The following is a 20,933-nucleotide window of genomic DNA, read 5'->3' on the forward strand; positions in this document are numbered from 1 at the left end:
CCTAGTAACTGGGTTGACTCGAGGGATTTTTAAACCTTGGGCGAAAAAACACATCACATTATTGATGTATAATTTTATGACACTAAACAAGGGCAAGTTGGAGACTGCTTAGGGCAGAAAAAGTATGGCAACCTGCCAAACTTCTTTTTAGCAAAATTATTTAGATTAATAAAATAATGCGGTCAAATGTGTTGAATATTCATGTTGAAAATAATAATGAAAGTGACATGGACAATGGTGGCACCCATGTGAAGATCCCATGGATTGTAGAGGTCTTTATGGTGAGGACCTTGTAAGTGGCATTTTCTTTCCAAGTCTTTCAAACCCAACCATCTTTCACGGCTACCAAATCCTTGTTGTGCAGAAGAATTATCAAAAGAAAGCTTCTTCATATTGGTCATTTATTTTTAAAACTGAGGGGCCAAGATCATGGTGTTCATTGAGGATTGGAAAGGGGAGAGTTAATTTGGAATTCCGTTGACATGGAATTTGTAATCAAGATAGTTTACCCCTTGTCAACCATTTGACAAGTCTTTTTTTCTTTTTCTTTTTCATAAGCAAGCTGGGGATAATCATCATGAGATTTGAACCCAAGATGATCACCGTGTAGGAACAGATGCCCAATCAATGCTCACAGCACTTGAAAGGTCCAACAAGGCCAGAGGCTCTTGGGCAAGCAACAACCCTCAATCTTAATAAGGTGGTTTTACCTTGCTGTAAGGTTAAAGCTGGGTGTACTTTCTGGTGGGCAGGAAGAACCTCAAAGGTTTTACCAAAAGGAGGCCACCCAATGTGCAGTTGGTGATGGGGGATTTTACTTTGGACTATCCAAAGAAAAAACATAGTGAGTGAGGACATCCTTTCCGTATTTGAGGTATTCGCCACAAAAAGGGAAAGGAAAAGTATGTACAATTAAAAGAAAGAGGTATTGCCAACTAAGAATTTAGATTCATGTCACAGCCAAACTTATATCCATATGCTTGCAACATAAGAAGAAATATACACAAACGAAAAAGCAAAATTTACAACCTCTAGTTACATAAAAGTCTATAAGCAGAAGTTAAGCCTAGAGCCAACGCTTTATGGATTTATGATATTTAGTAGCTTTTGTGTTTCACACAACTCGTCGCAAACTGCAAGACAGAGCTTTAACATATCCCAAACCAGACAGCAGAGCTTCTATATAGCCTAAAAGGTCTTTAACTTCACATACTTTATGTACCTTCTCCAACCAAGTAGTTACATGCCCCTGAAAATTAGAATGACTGTAAATTACAGAGCTATCAACAAGGAGAAATAACAGTGCAGATACATATTATGAAAGTGTGCAAACTGCATTATTCTTTACATTTTTGTATTACTTGATTAAATCTTGAAAGAAACAAGGAAATAAATTTAAAACAGTATGTATGCAAACACATCTCCTTATGAGATAATGAGCAATGGAAAGAAAAAAGTTAGCTTGGTACAGAAGGATTACCATTGCAGAGCATGCATCTCCTAGAACTTTGGCATGCATATGGTTCAATAATACAGGGAACCTGGAAGTAGAAAGGATGTTTGGGAAAGCCATTAGAAAGCCATGACCGACTATGGAAATTAACAAATGTCCTTTTCCACATCTATTTCAATCATACCTTGCCACCAATTTCCTCTTGAAGCACTGTTTGGGCTATCAGAATTTGGGTCGTCTTCACTACTGTCTTTTGGAAACTGGGAATTGATAATGACAACAAATGATCAGTTTAAGATGATCAAACATTAGAACTAATCATTTATTAGTTTATGTTGATAGATTTTTGTATGGGACACTCACAGTGTTTGAGGTCCCCGAGGATCGGGGAGTCGGTGAAGGAACACAAATGTCCTGACCACCATAGTACAAAGATGAGCTAAGAAAGAAGGGCTCAACTGCCTCCAAGTGCTCTGAATTTTGGTTCATTTTTTAGAACAAAAAAGAAAAAGAAAATCAAGAAAACAATAATGAATAAACACAGAATACATATTATAACTGAATACACAGTCATTCAAATACAATCCTTGAAAAGGTTAAAATATTAGAAGTATAACATACAGATAGTGTCACTTTGAAACCAGATTGATAATTTAGTAGCATAGCTGAAAGAAGAGCTAGAGCCCATGTGGAAAGATGGATATTTCTTAATAATTTACCTCCAACAAATAAGTGGTGCCTTGCAGGGAACAAGAGAAAAGATAAAAAAAATGAGTGCTTCCATGCTTGTAGTAAAGTATACATAAGTGCATCCACACCCTACTACAAATGCTGAGGAGTGAGGAATTCTTTTACACTAACCAATGCCATGTAAGAAAGAATTTTGTTTTCAAAGACCCTCCTTTCAGAAACTTCAGATATGGTCTCAACTACTTGGATGTACACATCAAATTCATGGACAGAGGAATTTCTAATACATGGATGCCATGCTCATGCCACAGAAACATAGGCTTTGTTATAGCTAGACCAACAGGAAGACACCCATGGAGTATCAGACAAATCTATAAAATAGACATTTTAACAACCATGTGTACATAAAAAAAATCTGTCAATAAATCACGATGCAGCGAAGTATAGGCACATCCTGTGATGAAAATCAACAATTCAACAGAAAAAAAGGTATAAAACAGGGTTGTTCATGCACCAGCAGAAGTATATTTGGTCTTCTCCACAGACTGATCGTTATGCTTTCTCCATGAAGCTTCATAATGAGAGCTTCCAGTCCCCTGTCAAAAGAAGATCACCAAAATAAGATCCAAACTCACATATGAGATAAGCAGGTAAGTAAAGATATGGCAGAAGCACGATTTTCTATTAAAGGAGAAACAGAATACCACTCGAATATGGACCGAAGTATTAACAAAAAAAAGATTAAGAAATTTTATAAAACAGACAGTAGAATGAAAATCCATAACTTCAAAAATAAAAAAAATAGAAAAAGAAGATTGGATTATTGGATACTGATATAATCCATCTGAAAAATAATCCCGTGTTTGTCTCCTAAAACAAGCAAATATACTCGATTTGATCTGAAGATTCTGAAGAAACACACAGCTGAAAATCTGATGGACACATAAAAAAAGACTTTAATCGGAGTCAATTAAGAGCATTGCAATTCGCCGCATCTATTAGAGGGAAAAAATCAACAAAAATTAGAGAAAGCCATAGAAAAGAAAAAGAAAATGAAAACAAATAAACACGTTCATGGAAACAATTGCTAGCATCAAATCCCATGAACTGGACGATGAACTTTTAACAAATTTCCACAAAAGGGGTGGCATAAACCCACTTTTCTTTTCTGACTAGACAAAAAGGAGCCGCCATACACAAGAGAGAGAGAGAGGAGGGGGGCCCTCCGTCCACCTTGGCAGAGGACCACTTCGATAAAGATGATGGTGGTATTGAGAAAGAGAGAGAGGTGTCCGCCCACCTTGGCAGACAACCACTGCGATAACGAGAGAGAGAGAGAGAGAGAGAGAGAGAGAGGTGGGCCTCAGTCCACCTTGGCAGAGGACCACTGCGACGACGATGAGGGAGTGTTAAAAACAGAGTGGAAGACGCCATTCCTAGCGGCAGCAGCGGAATCCCTGTCACCAAAGAGGTCAGAGATGGAACTGGTGCTCCTGCTCTGCCCCTGGCCCTTGCCCTGCCCAACTTTGTGATGGCCGCTCTTCTCCATTTTTCAACAATCGAAAAGCCCAACTTCCCAAAATGAATAAACCCCAACTGCCCAAACCAACCAGAGAAGAAAACGCCACACAACCCAATACTTATACCACAAACCAACAAAACAAACCCCAACTCTCTTTTTTCTCTGTTTTCTTCTCACCCTTTGCTGCTAACTCCTCTCAATCCCCAACGGCCACACTTCTACACTAGACTAGTCTCCCTCTGTCCCTCTCTCCTATCAATGTAAACTACCGCTTGCAACTCTTCTCCCTTGTGAAGATTGCATGGGAAACTCCACAATTTATAACGGATGAGGTTAAGAATCCTATCCAACTTTTGTCCATGTGCTGAAAGTTACCTTTTTTGACTTCTCTTTTTATAGGAACTTGGGTTCTCCCATGCCGTCCCATTCTCAATGTCTCTGGTGTGTATGGGAGGGTTTTGTGTGTTCTCTTCTGTAGGGAGGAATATCTTAGGACCCGTGATAATTCATATGTCAATATTACTTACGCTGATTTTATAATAAAATAACATATAAAAAAGATAGATACAAAAATGTTTTCTTATAAAATAAATATTTGTTTGACAAAAATATCTTCTTATAAATAGTTTTGCACATTCTCACGACTCTTGTCATTGCCTGAGTCGGAATTCATCGACTCTTTCAAGGAAACAATGTTTGAGCTGAAGTTTGTGAAGCATATTCTCAAGAGTGCACCATTGCTAGAGTCTTTAAGAATCGGCCTCAGTCTGAAGAAAATAGTGTAGTGAGTTGTCATTACTAATGAGTTTGTTTGCTTAAAGATGATGTATCCTCAATTGCACATAGAATCGCTTTACAGTAGAAAATGAACTCAACGATGAATATTCTGGATCACTCTTTGACAACGCATCATCTGCTATAACATGCGCTCTCTTTGATGACATACCTTTCGTCGTCGTCTGTTGTCGTCGAAGCACTCTTTGTCATCATTTGTTGTCACTAGAGCACCATTTGTCATCATCTATTGTCGTCGAAACACTTTTTATCATCGTCTGCTCGTAAAAAATAGTTAAACTACCAGAGAAATCAACATTCTGTCTATTGTTCATCATGATACCAATGTGCAAATGTCAAACTGAGTAGACAAAGAATAACGATTTATAGAAGAGATAATGGTGGTAGCGTCGAGTTGTAGACAGTGAGCAACGATTTACAACAGAGAGCAGATCATAGAATAATGATTTATAATAGAAATCAGATCAGAGAGTAACGATTTACAATAGAAATCATATCAGAGAGTAACGATTTACAATAGAAATCATATCAGAAAGTAACGATTTATAGTAGAAATCATATCAGAGAGTAGCAATTTGTAGTGAAAATTAGATCAAAGAGTAGCGATGCACAATAGAAATCAGATTAAAGAGTAATGATTTATAATAGAAATCAGATAAGAGAGTAACGATTTACAATAAAGATCAGATTAAAGAGTAGCAATTTACAGTAAAAATCAGATCAGAGAGTAGCGATTTACAGTAGAAATTAGATCAGAGAGTAGTGATTTTTACTGTAAATTGCTACTCTCTGATATGATTTTTACTGTAAATCGCTACTCTTTGATATGTTTTTTACTGTAAATCGCTACTCTCTTATCTGATTTCTACTATAAATCGCTATTCTTCGATCTGATTTTTACTGTAAATTGCTACTCTCTGATCTGATTTCTATTATAAATTGGTACTCTCTAATCTGATTTCTACTGTAAATCGCTACTCTCTGATCTGATTTCTATTGTAAATCTCTACTCTCTGATCTGATTTTTATTGTAAATGGGTACTCTCTGATCTGATTTCTACTGTAAATCTCTACTCTTTGATATGATTTCTATTGTAAATCACTACTCTTTGATCTGATCTCTGTTATAAATCGCTACTCTCTGTCTACTTAGTTTGACGCTGCCACAATTATCTTTTTTGTAAATCGTTATTCTTTGTCTACTCAGTTCGACGCTTGCACCCTGGTATCATGATGAACAATAGACAGAATGTTGATTTCTCTGATAGTTCAACTATTTCTCATGAGCAGACGACGATAAAGGGTACTCCAACAGTAATAGACAATGACAAATGATACTCCAACGACAGTAGAGGACGACAAATGGTGCTTCAGCGACAACAGATGATGGTAAAGGGTGTGTCGTCAAAGAGAGATTCTGTTACAACATATCGTGTGTTGTCAAAGGGTGATATGAAGCATTTAGGGTGAAATATTACGAAGAGCTCCTGTTATAGCAGAGAAATTTACTGCTTAGGGCAAAAACATAATGTTTGGACTTTAAAGAGTTAAGATCATTCTCTCATTTCTGAATGAAGGACATTTTTATCCTTTCCTAAAATCATCATTTCATGGCAAGAATATGTACTTAAGTCTTTGCAATCGCACCTGACTTCGATGCTAACTGATGCTGACATACACGGGGATACGTGCCTCATGTGCTTACATACATGGAATTCATTCGGACCCCCAAAGATGCACCTGCGTGTTCGGGGGGAGGGGGGGACATATAACATGCTACGCATGTGTATCACATATATAGTGGTGGGCATCGAGCTGGCTGGCCGCTCACACTAATTTAGAGCTTAGCTCGATGGGTTTTAAATTCCACCATGTTCTTAACGAGTTGGGTTTTGTAGAGCCATGACCCTGCTCAATAGACCGATACAAAGAGAGTGGGCCGACCCAATCAGACCCGGCCCGACCCAAACTCATTGATAGATTATTTTTTAATAAAATTAATAAAAACATAAAATTTAAAATTTCACATATGATAATATTCAAGTATCTAAATCAAAAGTTGGTAACAATATTTTGTCCATGACATAACATTTGAACTAATAAAATTACTATCAATTTTTCAAAATAACATAAAGCATTAAATGATTGCAGTTATTCTAATTAAAATTACAAACCCAGTCACATAAATTATCTTTATCTTTCAACTAAAATTAATACAGCTAATTAGGTAAATAGTAAATAATTAATAACTTTTCATGTACCCAACTAATTATCTTTTTAATTTTCATAAAATTAATTCAACTAATTAAATAAATAATAATTACCAAGTTAACATAAAATTAATTATTTTTTAATTTTTATATTATTAAAAATAATAAATAAATCAAACCAGTCGAACAGGTCCTGTAGCCTACGGGCCAACCAGGAGCCAGTTCACGTATATAACGGGCTGGGTTTCGGCCCAGTAGCTAATGAGCCTGAGCCTAAAACTTTGACTGAAACCCGACCTATATGGGCCAAGTCGGCTTGGCCCATGAGGCTGCCCGGGCCGTTGCCCACCCCTATACTCTCATGTATTATATGTGCACCGATTGTCCTTCCCTTGAACAAACATGCAGCCCGTATTTAAAACAAAGAGTGGCGAGCGTGAGACTGAATAAAAATTCAAAGAATACCATGTCTGGCTACGCCACTGTATAATAAGGGTCTTATACAGAGCAATAAAATTTCACCCTCCACCAATTGGTCGCCTGACTTTCGTGAGACACAAGACATGGTTTACTTGAGAGTGGGGCAAAGGAGAAGTTTCAAAAATCATGCTTTACTATATAAAAACATATAATAAGGATTAAATATGAGAACTTTTATTTACCAATTAATCACAGTTCATTAATTAGATTGCTCAATAAATCATGGTTTAACTTTTTTTTATAATGAAAAAAAGGCGTTTCCTTACTGTGTTTTTTCTTTTTCTTTTTTTTGAAAGACAAAGCTGGGGTTAGGCATACCCCTACCAGTTCTACAACTATGCCATTGGGTATTGAACCTGCAACATCCCCAACACAAAGTGACGTGCGAAAGCATGTAGATTCTCATGAACATCTCGTAACCCAGAGAGGCAAAGCATAACTTGAACGGGCATGAGTTCCATTAAGCGACCAAGAATGAACAACCAGGTTGCGCAAAGAGCATACTGGGTTTTTAGGTGACCTGTATAAGAAACCTCATATGTCATTAGAGAAAATGTTGGGTGTCTCTCTGGCTTTGGCTTGGCACATGGGACCCACTTGGTGTCCTTTTTCTTTGGCTCCAAGGAAACCCAAAGCAACGTATTGGAGACTTTGTTTTGAAAATTACCTGTGTGTAGGGGTGGCAAAACCTGACACTACCCGACCTGCCTCTTAGGCGGGTTCGGGTTTGGAAAAAACAATCCCATTTAATAAACGGGTCGACCCACCTAACCCGTTTATTAAACGGGTCGGATTCGTGTTAGGGGTATGCCAACCCGCCAACCTGACTGACCCGTTTAATAAACGGGTTAGGCGGGTGGGTCAACCCGCCAACCCGACCCGCGAACCTGAGAACCCGTTTACACGACCCAACCCATTTATTAAATGGGTTGGCGGGTCGTGTCGGGTTACCCGTTTATTAAACGGGCCGGGTTCGTGTTTGCCACAGCCGACCCGTTTAATAAATGGGTCGGGTTCGGGTTGAGGTATGCTGACCCGTCAACCCAACACGATTGCCACCCCTACCTGTGTGAGGGCAATTTGGAAACCCACTTTAGTTGTTGGCAATTGAAAACCCATACGAGGGAGGTGGTTCCAAAGTGGGATCTCTTATTAGAGAAAAACCAAAAGAAAAAAAAAGAGAGAAAATAAGGAAGAGAGAGGAAGGTTTTAAAACTTTTGTTTTTGAAAGGCAAGTTGGGATTAGGCATACCCCTACTAAAAAAGAATCGCCCCATGTGGCAAAAGGATTCGACCCTGGGCCTTCGGTTTGACACAGGACCCCTCTTACCACGTGGTGGTTTTAGGTTTTGTGTGCAAAAGGACAATACTTGAACTATGACTCATTTTGCTGGATAAATAAGTTTTTTTTTTGAACTCTTGTTTAGAATCTCATATGATATGGAAAATAAGAACCATATAAAGTTTTTATATGGATAAGGATTTTACTTTTAGTAATTATATATAGTGGGTGTATCTTTTTTTGAAAAAGATGAAAGACACTTCTTGACTTGAAGGAGAGAGAAAAACAAAGGTATATTTCTTTTGGTATTTTTATTAGGAGATGTAAGAGAGAAAGATAATGGTTTTGCTCTCTTGGGTGATTCTATGATGTTTTGGGTTTTTATTGAGTATTAAAAAAAAAAGTTGAAGGACAAAAAGAAGGTACATCAACTTCTTCTTGGTGATAAAGAGTAAGGTTTGGGCGGCTAGTATCGATTTTCTTGCTAGGTCGAATGATAAGTATGATTGTTCTTGTTTGTGGCTTTATTTGTTCTCTTGTATGAGTTATTGATTATATTAACAATAATTCTCATACCATTCTTGTAGATGTAGGTGGTTTTGCCAAACCACATAAAATCTTTGTCTTGTAGTTATTTATTTATTTATTTGTTTTATTGTTATTGTTTGTGTTTTTTAATTGCATCAATATCATATCTGACCTAATGTGATACTGTGTATGGGCCTCAAAAATCACAACAGTTATGTCTGTCACTCGAATGGTTTTGGTTCGTCGGGTTAAAGTTATTGACTTGTTGGATCAAGGTAATTGGTATTGGCTGCATATATATATATATATATATACAACAACAACAACAACAACTACGCCTTCATCCCAAAACAATTGGGGTCAGCGATATGAACCAAAAAAGAAATTCATTTTGGGTCTTCCACATGAATCCTTTTCCTCCAATCATTTCTATCCAACGCCATGTCCTCGGTGAGGTTCAAAGCATTCATATCCTTTCCTATCATCTCCATCCAAGTCTTCCTAGGCCTACCCCGACCTCTTTTAACTAATATATTTTCCCATTTCTCCAACCTTCTAACTGGAGCATCATTAGGCCTTCGCCGAATATGTCCAAACCACCGTAAACGATTCTCTCGCATCTTATTTTCAATGGGTGCAACACCTACCTTCTTACGTATCTCTTCGTTCCGAATCTTATCTTTTATTGTATTTCCACACATCCATCTAAGCATCCGCATCTCAGCTACACTCATTTTTTGAATATGATGTCTCTTGGCAGCCCAACATTCCGTACCATATAGTAAAGCGGGTCTAATAGTCGTCCTATAAAACTTTCCCTTCAACCGCAATGGCATTCTACGATCGCACAGCACTCCAGTAGCACTTTTCCATTTCATCCACCCAACCTTTATCCTATGATTTACATCTCCATCAATTTCTCCATACTTTTGAATGATGGATCCCAAATATTTGAAATAATCATTCACCGGTATATCTTGCTCACCAAGCTTCACTACACTCCCATCACTACTTCGTTGCTTACTAAACCGACATTCCATATATTCAGTCTTACTCTTACTCAACTTAAAACCTCTAGCTTCCAATGTCTGTCTCCATAATTCTAACTTAGCATTAACCCCAGCTCTAGACTCATCAATCAAAACAATATCATCAGCAAACAACATACACCACGGTACATTTTCTTGAATTGATCTCGTAAGCTCATCCATCACTATTGCAAATAGGAAAGGGCTTAAAGCAGATCCTTGATGTAACCCAACCGTTATCGGGAAATTGGTTGTCACCCCTCCACAAGTGCGGACATTGGTTACTACTCCTTCATACATATCTTTAATTATACTAATGTACTTGAGAGAAGCACCTTTCTTCATCATTGTCCACCAGAGAACGTCCCTAGGTACTCTATCGTATGCCTTCTCTAAATCAATAAAAACCATATGCAAATCTTTGTTCCTCTCTCTATATCTTTCAATAAGTTGTCTAAGAAGATGTATAGCTTCCATAGTTGATCTTCCAGGCATAAAACCAAATTGATTCTCCGATATCATGACAACCTTCCTCAACCTAGACTCAATCACCCTCTCCCAAAGTTTCATAGTATGACTCATGAGTTTTATACCACGATAGTTTGTGCAATCTTGTATATCACCCTTATTCTTATATAAAGGCACCAAAGTACTCTTCCTCCACTCATTAGGCATCTTATTTGTTCGCCAAATCAAGTTAAAAAGATTTGTCAACCATTCTAAACCTTTCTCTCCCAAGCATTTCCAAGCCTCGATAGGTATACCATCTGGGCCAACTGCCCTTCTTGATTTCATTTTCTTCAAAGCCTCTGCAATTTCTTTCTTTTGAATCTTGCGCATGAAGTCACGATTTATCTCATGAAAAGGAATGGAGAAGTCTCCAAGATCTTGAGCATGACTATCATTAAATAGCTTATCAAAATAATCTTTCCATCTCTCCTTAATCTCCTCATCTATGACTAAAACCCTTTGCGTTTCATCTTTGATACATCTAACCATACCCAAATCCTTCGATTTCCTATCTCTCATCTTTGCAAGCCTATAAATATCCTTCTCGCCTTCTTTGGTATCCAACTTGTCATAAACCTCCTTATATACCTTAGCCCTCGCGTTTCGAACAACTTTTTTAGCTTCCTTCTTTGCTATCATATACTTCTCCAAATTCTCATTATCACGACTCTTACTTAGATTTCTATAACACTCTCTTTTAACCTTAATAGCTAATTTGACATCCTCGTTCCACCATGATGTATCCTTACCTAGTGGTGCACCGCCTTTAGACTCACCCAATACCTCCTTAGCTACTTTTCTCATACCACCCGCTATCTTATTCCACATTGATTCTGAATCCTCCTCGAGACACCAATCAACTTCCTTAACTACCTGCTCTACAAACATTCCTTGTTTAGCTCCTTTCAGTGCCCACCACTTAATTCTAGGATCTATCCTATGTCTATCCCTTTTGCGGCATTGTCTAATTCTAAGATCTAAAATTAAGACTCTATGTTGTGTAGCTACACTTTCTCCTGGTATAACCTTACAATCGATGCAACAACCCCTATCTCTCTTTCTAAGTAGGAAAAAATCTATCTGACTCGTATTAACCCCACTTTTAAATGTTACTAGGTGAGACTCCCTCTTCCTAAACCAAGTGTTTGCTAAGATCATATCATAGGACAAACAAAAATCTAAAATCCTTTCTCCACTTTCATTTCTTTCTCCTATACCATAGCCTCCATGGATATTCTCAAATCCATCCCTACTAATGCCTACATGTCCATTAAGGTCACCGCCGATGAAAAGCTTTTCTCCATAAGATGTCTCTTGTACTACTCCATCTAAATCTTCCCAAAATTGATGCTTAATGGAATCATCTAAACCTACTTGAGGTGCATAAACACTAACAATATATATATATTAAAAAATATTTCCAACATATTCAAAAAATCATGTGCTGCACATGAAATTGATTTGATGAAAGATATTGATAAATTGCCTTTGTGTTTTTAGCATTATGTCTGATGCTATAATGATTGTCAAATTTATCTACAACAAACAACTTATTTTAGACATAATGAGGACACATGCTAAGGGAAGAGTATTGCAAAGGCATGGTGCCACAAGATTTGCTTTTCATTTTATATTTCTTCTTATTTTCAAATGCTATGTAATCTCTTACACTTTTCGGCATAATAAAGATCTTCTCATTTTTCCCTTAGTGGACTATGTGGTTTCGCTAAACCGCATAAATTGTTGTCTTTGTGCGCTTGGTTGCTTTCTTACCTTGTATTGTATCATATGGTTGTATGCTTCTGGTGACTACAAAAAAAAGTCTAAAAAAACCTTGGCCAACTATAAAAATCTGTACATGCAGTGTCTCTGTGCTTAGCCTTAGTATTTTTGCCCAAAAATGGGCCTACCATGGGAACCCATCGAGCTTGATCCTCACCCTTGCTCGTCACAGCAATGTGCACGTTTGACAACGTACACCATAACATGAGGCGAGAGTGTATGCACAGTTACCGTGGTGATAAAAGTTAAAAACCACAGAATATTGACTGCCAAAAGCTCTCAAGAAATAGAGTTTTTTTTTGAAAAATCTTGGCAATAAAAACAATTTCTTTATAAAAAATATAAATAAAAAATATTTAAAAATAAAAATCATGGTTTTTTTTATGAAAAATAGTCTATGCAAACATAAGTATTGTGTTTAAAATGCAATATTTATGTTAATTTCTAGCAAAAAACTATGAGATTTTAAAAAATATCGCAAGAAATTGCGGTTTTTAACTTTCAGGTAACACTACAAAAAAATAGTTGATTAGCGACGGAATTTAGCGACGGAGTTATATCGTCGCTACTTAGCGACAGATTAACGAGAGAAATGAATCCATCGCTATATTTGTAGAATTTTACGAAACTAGCGACAGATTATATTCCCTCGCAAAATCCGTCGCTACTTAGCGACGGATTGTGCGAGAGAATGTTTTGTCGCAATAAATACGACAGTTAGCGACGGAATTGCGACGGCTAAAATTCCGTCGCAACCTAGCGACGGCCTAGGCGACGAAATATTTTCTGTCGCCTTTTTTGTTTTTTGAATTACGATGGCTTAGCGACGGAATTAATCCGTCGCTAAGCCGTCGCTAAATGTCGCATTACCCCTAATCCCAGCCCTCTTTTTCCTTTCTCCTTTCGCTGCTCCCGCCCGCCGCCCTCTCCCTCCTGCCGCCCTCTTCCTTCGGCCGCCCTATACATCCCGTCGACCTCTCTGCCGGCCCCCACCGTTCGCCGGAAGTCGATCTCCGTCAACCTTCCGCTGCCGCCGTCGCTGCCCGGAGCAACCGCAGGTACGTATTTCACCTTAAATGGATTGGAGGTCGACCCCCTGCGTTTTCCGGCAGGGGGTCGACTCTGCCAGGCGGTCGACCCCGGTAGGTGGTCGACCCTCTGCCGTGTCCGGCCGGGGGTCAACCCTGGTAGGGGGTCGACCCCCTGCCGTGTCCGGCCGGGGGGGGGGGGGGGGGGGGTCGACCCCCCGCCATGTCCGGCAGGGGGTCAACCCCGGCAGGGGGTCAACCCCTTTTGATGTCCGGCAGGGGGTCAACCCCCTGCCTTGTCCGGCCGGGGTCGACCCCCTGCCGTGTCCGGCCAGGGGTCAACCCCCTGCCTTGTTCGGCAGGGGGTCAACCCCTTTTGATGTCCGACCGGGGGTCGACCCCCTGGTTTCTTGCTCTTTTTTTTCTTTTTTCAGAAATTAGGGTTTTTATTTTATTTTTATTGTTTAGTTTTCTTTGATTTTCATTGATTAGGATTTTTTATTTTGATTTTCATTTATTAAGCAATTGAATCAAATTTCTTAAATTAAGGCTATTTGTAGTTAATTTAATTAGGGTTTTTTATTTGATTTTGTTTTATTAGGGCTTTGAATCAAAATTTAAAAATTAGGGCATTTTATAGTTAATTTGATTAGGGTTTTCTTGGATTTGATTAGAGCTTTTATTTTTATTTTCTATGATTACGGATTTGAATCATAATTTTTTTAATTAAGGATTTTTAGTTAATTTGGTTAGGACTTTAAATCAAAATTTTTTAATTAAGGCTTTTATAGTTAATTTGATTAGGTTTTTTTTATTTATTTAGAGTTTTTATTTTTATTTTCTATAATTAGGGATTTAAATCACATTTTTTTAATTAATACTTTTTAGTTAATTTGATTAAGGATTTTTTTGTATTTGATTTGGGCAGGTTTTTTCCTTGTTTGATTAAGGTTTAAATTGTGGCTTTTTTATTTAATTTTATGGTTTATTTTTCTTATAGTTTATGATGTTTTGGTTTATTTATAATTTATTTTCTTGTATTTTAAGGTTTTATGATTTAATATGGTCGAATAATTTCATGGTGACTTCATTTTAAAACATCATTTTTTTTTGCAGATTTCTCAACAGAACTCGCTTGTGCCCCGCCACCCGTGGTAAGTAAGTGACAAAAACAATGCAAATCGGGTAAATACCCGTGGTGAGTAAGTGATGCAAGCGCATCACATGTTATTTAATTTATTGAATATAACACTTTATTGTTCACACACTCACTTAGTTGTTGATATCTAGGACTACTTTGTTGGAGTTGGGAGATCATGCTGAGCATGATTTTAATGTATGAATATGGAAGTGTTCTTATTTTTGGAGTACGGAGTCCATGCTATGCATGGTAGTAGTTAGTGGGATATTGAAGTGTGTTTGCTGCAGGTATATGTTTGATATTTGTTTGATATGAATTATTTCGATGTATTGCAATGTTTGATGTGATTGTATCCATGCTTACATGTAGTTACTTTCAATTTGATTATGTCTTCCATGTGAAATTGTATACTGAAAGCATGCTTCAAATGAATGTATCGTGTCATGAATAGTTTGCACATGAAAATATTAAGTTATCAATGCATGCATCATAATTCTTGTGATTGTATGACATCATATATTGCATGATAAATTTGATATTTTCTTCATCATAGTATTCTAATGGTTCTCTTTTAACTGGTTAGGATACTATTCGTAACATCATACGACAGAATGACTGCAAACCGTGAATGGATGTACCGTAGGATAGTAGACAATGAGTTATCGCATGAATATACGGATGGTGTCGACAGTTTTATTGAATTTGCAACGGCAAGTGTCAGTACGGTAGATCCCACAGGTCGGATTAGGTGTCCCTGCAAGATTTGTAAGAATAATCGATTTGTAGAACCTCATGGCGTTAGACATCACCTATACAGGAAGGGTTTTGTGAGTGATTATCAGAACTGGACGTTTCATGGAGAAGAATTTAGAAACGATTTTGATGCACGGGTGAATGTGGTGCACGATAATCCATATACGAATTTGATATTTGATGCTGCAGGAACAGAACTGGGTTCTGCTATGAGTTCTAGTGATGTAAGAACTGTCGTAGATGAAGAATCACCAAACGATGCAGCTAGTAGATTTTATGATTTACTTAGAGATGCTGATGAGCCACTTTGGAACGGTTGTGAGAGTCACACTATCTTGTCTGCAGTTCTTCAACTAATGAATTTGAAGTTCGAGTATAATTTGAGTCAATCATGTTTTGACCGTCTGTGCATGATTGTGAAGAGTATGTTGCCTAAAGATGAGAAATTGCCACAAAATTTCTATCGTGCGAAAGTTATGGTCAACGCTCTAGGTATGGGTTACAAAAAGATTGATGCTTGTCCAAATCACTGCATGTTGTATTTCAAGGAGCAGGAAAACGACATATCATGCCCGTCATGTGGGCATCCTCGGTTCAAGCCAAAGACAAGAGGCAATGGTAGCACGAGATCAAAGGAAGTTTCATACAAGTCGCTCCGCTACTTTCCTATCACTCCTAGATTGCAGCGATTGTATATGTCTTCAAAGACAGCTAAACACATGAGATGGCATGCAAATAAAGTTCGACACGATGAAAACAAGATCACGCATCCTGTTGACGCTGAAGCTTGGAAGCACTTTGATCGTACTCATCAGAACTTCGCAATGGAAGTGCGAAATGTTATACTCGGTCTATGTACAGATGGATTTAATCCATTTGGGGGTAGATCAATTCCATACTCATGCTGGCCAGTATTTGTAACTCCATACAACCTTCCACCAAGCTTGTGTATGAAACGTCCAAATCTTTTCTTGTCTCTGTTGATCCCTGGTCCGACCTCACCTGGCCAAAATCTTGATGTATATCTAAGGCCATTGATTGATGAATTAAAAGTACTGTGGGATGACGGTGTTACCACGTATGATGCCCACAAAAAACAAAATTTCAACATGAAGGCCGCTGTTCTATGGACAATCAGTGACTTCCCTGCATATGGTATGTTATCTGGTTGGAGCACACATGGGAGGTTGGCTTGTCCGTACTGCATGGAGGATTCCAAAGCTTTTAGATTGAGGCATGGAAGGAAGCCTTGCTGGTTTGATTGCCATCGTCGATTTCTACCCAGCGATCATCCGTTCCGACGTCAAAAGAATGCATTTACAGCAGGCACAACTGAAATGGAAGGTCCATCCTCAAGATTGTCTGGCATAGAGATTTTAAGAAGATTGCGATACTTTCCAGATGTATTAACAGATGCCCGCAGTCCTACACCCTTCCGTGGATTTGGGAAGGAACACAATTGGACGAAAAAATCTATTTTTTGGGAACTACCGTATTGGCCGACCCTATTGATACGACATAATTTGGATGTGATGCATGTAGAGAAAAATGTGTTTGATAATGTGTTCAATACAGTAATGAATATTAAAGGAAAAACGAAGGATAATCCGAAGGCCCGTATGGATTTAAAATTAATATGTAAAAGACCAGAATTGGAACTCAATGGAAAGAGTACCCAAAGGAGGTATTAGACAGATTGTGGTCCTCATTCATGGTATACAGTTGTTCCTCATAGTTAATGTGTTTCATATTTAATTTATTTAAGCAATGTCTACTAACTTTCTGAAAATATTTGTAGGCTTCGAATCGCTTTGCAACTACGGTGGAAGAAAATGATGCAAGGAAGGTGTGGCAGAAGGTGGCTGCCAATCGATTTGCAGACATGCTGCACACTATGAAGACTGCAGCAAAAAAAGCATCTGGCGTAGTAGATGATCCATTACTGTGGAAGGGCCATGGTCCTATTACTATCAGGAGAGATTACTGGGATGAAATGTGCGATATGTGGGCGGGAGATGCATTTAAAAATCGCTCTGCGAAGGCTTCACAAAATCGATCGAAGATGCCCGAAGCCCATCTACACAAAGGTGGATCTAAGACATTTGGGAGCCACCTAAAGAAAATGGTAACTCATCAATATATAATATTAATTTTATAAGTATTGTTGCAAATTTGTGTACTAAATCTTTTGTCATTTAACTTCGCAGGAAGCAGAAAAAGGAGGCAGTGTACCATATAAGGATGTGTTTGTAGAAACACATAAACGGAAGTCCACGGGAGTCTTCATATCAGAGAAGGCGAGAACGACAACGGTATGTATTAATTCTATTAATAATCATTACAATATATATGCAAGTCATCATAATGTTATCATTAATTATTAATGAATACTTTAAACATTATTTTGTAGGAGGCATATGAGCAACAAATGGTAGAGCGATATGGCAAAGACGCTACTCAGCATCCATCATTTGATCCTACAGCATGGGTGACTGCAGCAGGTGAACCCAAAAAAGGTCGCGTGTTCGGGTTTGGGAGTAATATGAACACTTCACCAGTTATTGGTTCTTCCAGTTACGGCTCACCGACTTCTTGCGCCGACATAAGCTCCAAGCAGCCGACTATTCTTTCCGGTGATGATGTACGCGAGATCATTAATGAATCACTGAATAACTACTTTCAATACACCGTCGCCCCCTTTCTCCGAAATGAGATCAAGGCCGCTGTTCAGGATAGGGGATCTTCGATTCCAGGTCCCTCTCAGGTATAATCACATATATAGTTTTTTTGACTGTCTTAAAGCACATCTGAGCATGGTAGAATCACATATAGAGTTTTTCTAGATGCCTTAGAACACATATGAACATGCTATAATCACATATTCAATTTTTTTACTGCCTTAGCACACATATGAGCATGATAGAATCACATATATATATATATATTTAACTTTTTGTCTGTCTTAGAGCACATATGAGCATGATAGAATCACATATAAAGTTTTTTTGATTGCATTAGAACACATAAGCATGCTATAATCACATATTCAGTTTTTTTACTGCCTAAGAACACATATGAGCATATTATAATCACATATTCTGTTTTTTGACTGCCTTAGCACACATATGAACATGCTATAATAACATATAGAGTTTTTTAACTGCCTTAGAACACATATGAACATGTTATATATCATTTATGATAGAATCACATATAAAATTTTTGGCTTTGCCTGCCTTAGAGCACATATGAGCATGCTATATTCACATATTCAATTTTTTTACTGCCTTAGCACACATACGAGCATGATCGAATCACATATATAGTTTTTTGCCTGCCTTAAAGCACATCTGAGCATGGTAGAATCACATATAGAGTTTTTTTATATGCCTTAGAACACATATGAACATGCTATAATCGCATATTCAATTTTTTGACTGCCTTAGCACACATATGAGCATGATAGAATCACATATAGAGTTTTTTTATTGCCTTAGATCACACATGAGCACATGATAGAATCACATATAGTGTGTAATTTATTTCATTATATTTTGTTTATCAATACTGACTGTTCTTTTCTTGTGTAGGCTGCTAGCGATAATCAGGGTAGTGGAGCTGAAGGGACAAATAAATATAATGAACAAGAAGACGCACAAAATCTTGGCGATGATTAGAGGACTGTGTTGAAGAAGTTCTAGTTTTTTTATTTTTCCTAATTGTAATTGTTGAATTGTAAATAATTAAACTTCTTAGTTTTAAGGTGGAACGATTAATTATTATAGATACTTGTTATATGAATTTTTTTGTATGGTTTGTTTTTTATTTACAGGAAATATAAATTGTACAGGAAATATAAATTGTACAGTTCTCGGTAATTAATTTTTAAATAATTTTTTTTTGATTTTTTTTTCGTTTTTGCGACGGATTAGCGACGGATGATTCCGTCGCTACTCATATTAATCTAGCGACGGCTTAGCGACGGAATTAAATCCGTCGCCACGCCGTGGTCGCCGTTTAGTACCGGCGGATTGGCGACGGAATATAGCGCTCGTTATTCCGTCGCAATTAGCGACGGACTTGGCGACAGAATTATTCCGTCGCCAGTTAGCGTCGAAATATTCGCGACGTAAGCATACTGTCGCCGCGTTGTCGCTAATCCGTCGCTAACACGGATTAGCGACGGATTAGCGACGGAATGTGGTCGTCGCTAATCTACTGCTTTGTTGTAGTGTAATTTCTTGTGGTATTTTCATGATATTTTAATAAATCTTGTGATATTTTCATAAATCTCATGATATTTATCACATTGAGGGTACTGTCTTTGATTACTTGTGTAAGATTAGACGAAACAACGTAACATAACACATATAATACATGTTCTGTATATTTTGTAACATTTGTATTACATTGAACGATTGTTTCACCTGGACAAGATGTTGCATTCCTTGTGTTCGGCATTTGATTTTTACATTGTGAGGACAACTTGGACAATTCACATTTTTTATATATAAATGCAAAACCTATAAATAAATCATAAATAAACCAAAAACCTTAAACTATAAGAAAAATAAACCATAAATAAATCATAAAATTAAATATAAAAAGCCCTAATGCAAACCCTAATCAAAGAAAAACAACTCTAATCAAATACAAGGAAAGCCTTAGTCAAATTAACTACAAGAAACCCTAATTAAAAAAATTTGATTCAAGGCCCTAATCAAAGAAAAAAACTTAATCAAATCAAAAGAAAGCCTTAATCAAATTAAATATCAAAAGCCTTGGTTAAAGATATTTAATTCGAATCCCTAATCAACAAAAATAGAAGAGGAAAAACCCTAATCAAATCAATAGAAACCCTACTCAAAGAAGGAGAAGAAAAGAAACGAAGAAGGAGAAGAAAGAAAAATAGGAGGGAGAAAGAGAGATAATAGGCATTTCTTTGTCGGCCTTGCTTCTCGACGGATGGACGAGAGAGAGAGAGAGAGAGAGAGAGAGAGAGAGAGAGAGAGAGAGAGAGAGAGAGAGAGAGAGAGAGAGAGAGAGACGTCCTTAGACCTCCTCCACTTATTTTTTAGTGGTGTTTCTCAAATAGATCCTAAGGAGCACTAGACCTATCCAGATCCGTATAGTCCAATGACTAAAAAAATAAAACAAAAAAATACAAATTCTTTTAACATGATTCAAAAAATCACAAGAATGAAACCAATATTACAAAATGAATTTGCTGAGACGGAGGAAGCAAAAATCTCAGAAAATTAAATGACATAAAATAACAAAAATACCCCTTAATCCCAAATGGACTTAAAATGAGCTATTTTGACATGAGGTCGCTGGTCTTATAATCCAAATTGGGTCTTATGCTCCTCACAAATATCTGGACGTTTTGTATCATCCCCTCTTGGATCAAAAGGCTTCATCCTTGAAGCCTTGTTTTTCTCAAGCAAAACTCCATAATTTCTATAAAATTTTAAAATAAAATCAATGCAAAATCTATCCTTAAAATAAAGAGATGGACTATGCAATGCAAGCAAAGTTAGATATTTGAGAGAATAAGCATGTTTACAACATATAATGCCAAGAGTTATATAATAATAATGCTCATGCATGTTAGAAAAAATAAGGTTGTCAAGTTGAGAGATTACCCAATTTCCCCAATTTGAATTTTCACAAAAGCATATTTTACCTATGCTTAAGCTCAACAAAAGATGGAATTTGCAAAAAAGTTATC

At 37.4% G+C, this 20,933-nt stretch overlaps 1 protein-coding gene across 2 annotated transcripts; it reads right to left on the reverse strand.

Annotated features, from left to right (window-relative positions):
* Positions 1–936: 936 nt before the first annotated feature.
* Positions 937–3,871, reverse strand: LOC149831005 (uncharacterized). Of its 2 annotated transcripts, none has more exons than XM_090011951.1 (6): positions 3,516–3,871; positions 2,658–2,739; positions 1,817–1,926; positions 1,638–1,713; positions 1,481–1,541; positions 937–1,249 (listed from the first exon to the last, which is right to left on the reverse strand). In XM_090011951.1, exons 1-5 carry the CDS (start codon positions 3,690–3,692, stop codon positions 1,525–1,527), a joined length of 462 nt encoding a protein of 153 aa, XP_089868077.1. In that variant the 5' UTR covers positions 3,693–3,871; the 3' UTR covers positions 937–1,249; positions 1,481–1,524. The 2 variants fall into 2 exon arrangements, with proteins under 2 accessions (XP_089868077.1, XP_089868078.1); XM_090011952.1 differs by having other exon boundaries at positions 937–1,265.
* Between the last annotated feature and the right edge of the window lie 17,062 nt (positions 3,872–20,933).

The sequence above is a fragment of the Nuphar pumila genome, chromosome 7 (assembly GCF_984573655.1).
Source record: "Nuphar pumila chromosome 7, dmNupPumi1.hap1.1, whole genome shotgun sequence".
NCBI classification, from domain to species: Eukaryota; Viridiplantae; Streptophyta; class Magnoliopsida; order Nymphaeales; family Nymphaeaceae; genus Nuphar; species Nuphar pumila.

Bases quoted from the DNA above. Each gene is read 5' to 3' on its own strand.
- LOC149831005 (XM_090011951.1), bottom strand. From the start codon at position 3,692: ATGGAGAAGAGCGGCCATCACAAAGTTGGGCAGGGCAAGGGCCAGGGG. The intron at 2,740-3,515 runs GTGGACTGAGGC...TTCTTTTGACAG, and splicing joins CGCAGTGGTCCTCTGCCAAG to GGGACTGGAAGCTCTCATTA. The intron at 1,927-2,657 runs GTGCATGAACAA...ACCAAAATTCAG, and splicing joins GACCAAATATACTTCTGCTG to AGCACTTGGAGGCAGTTGAG.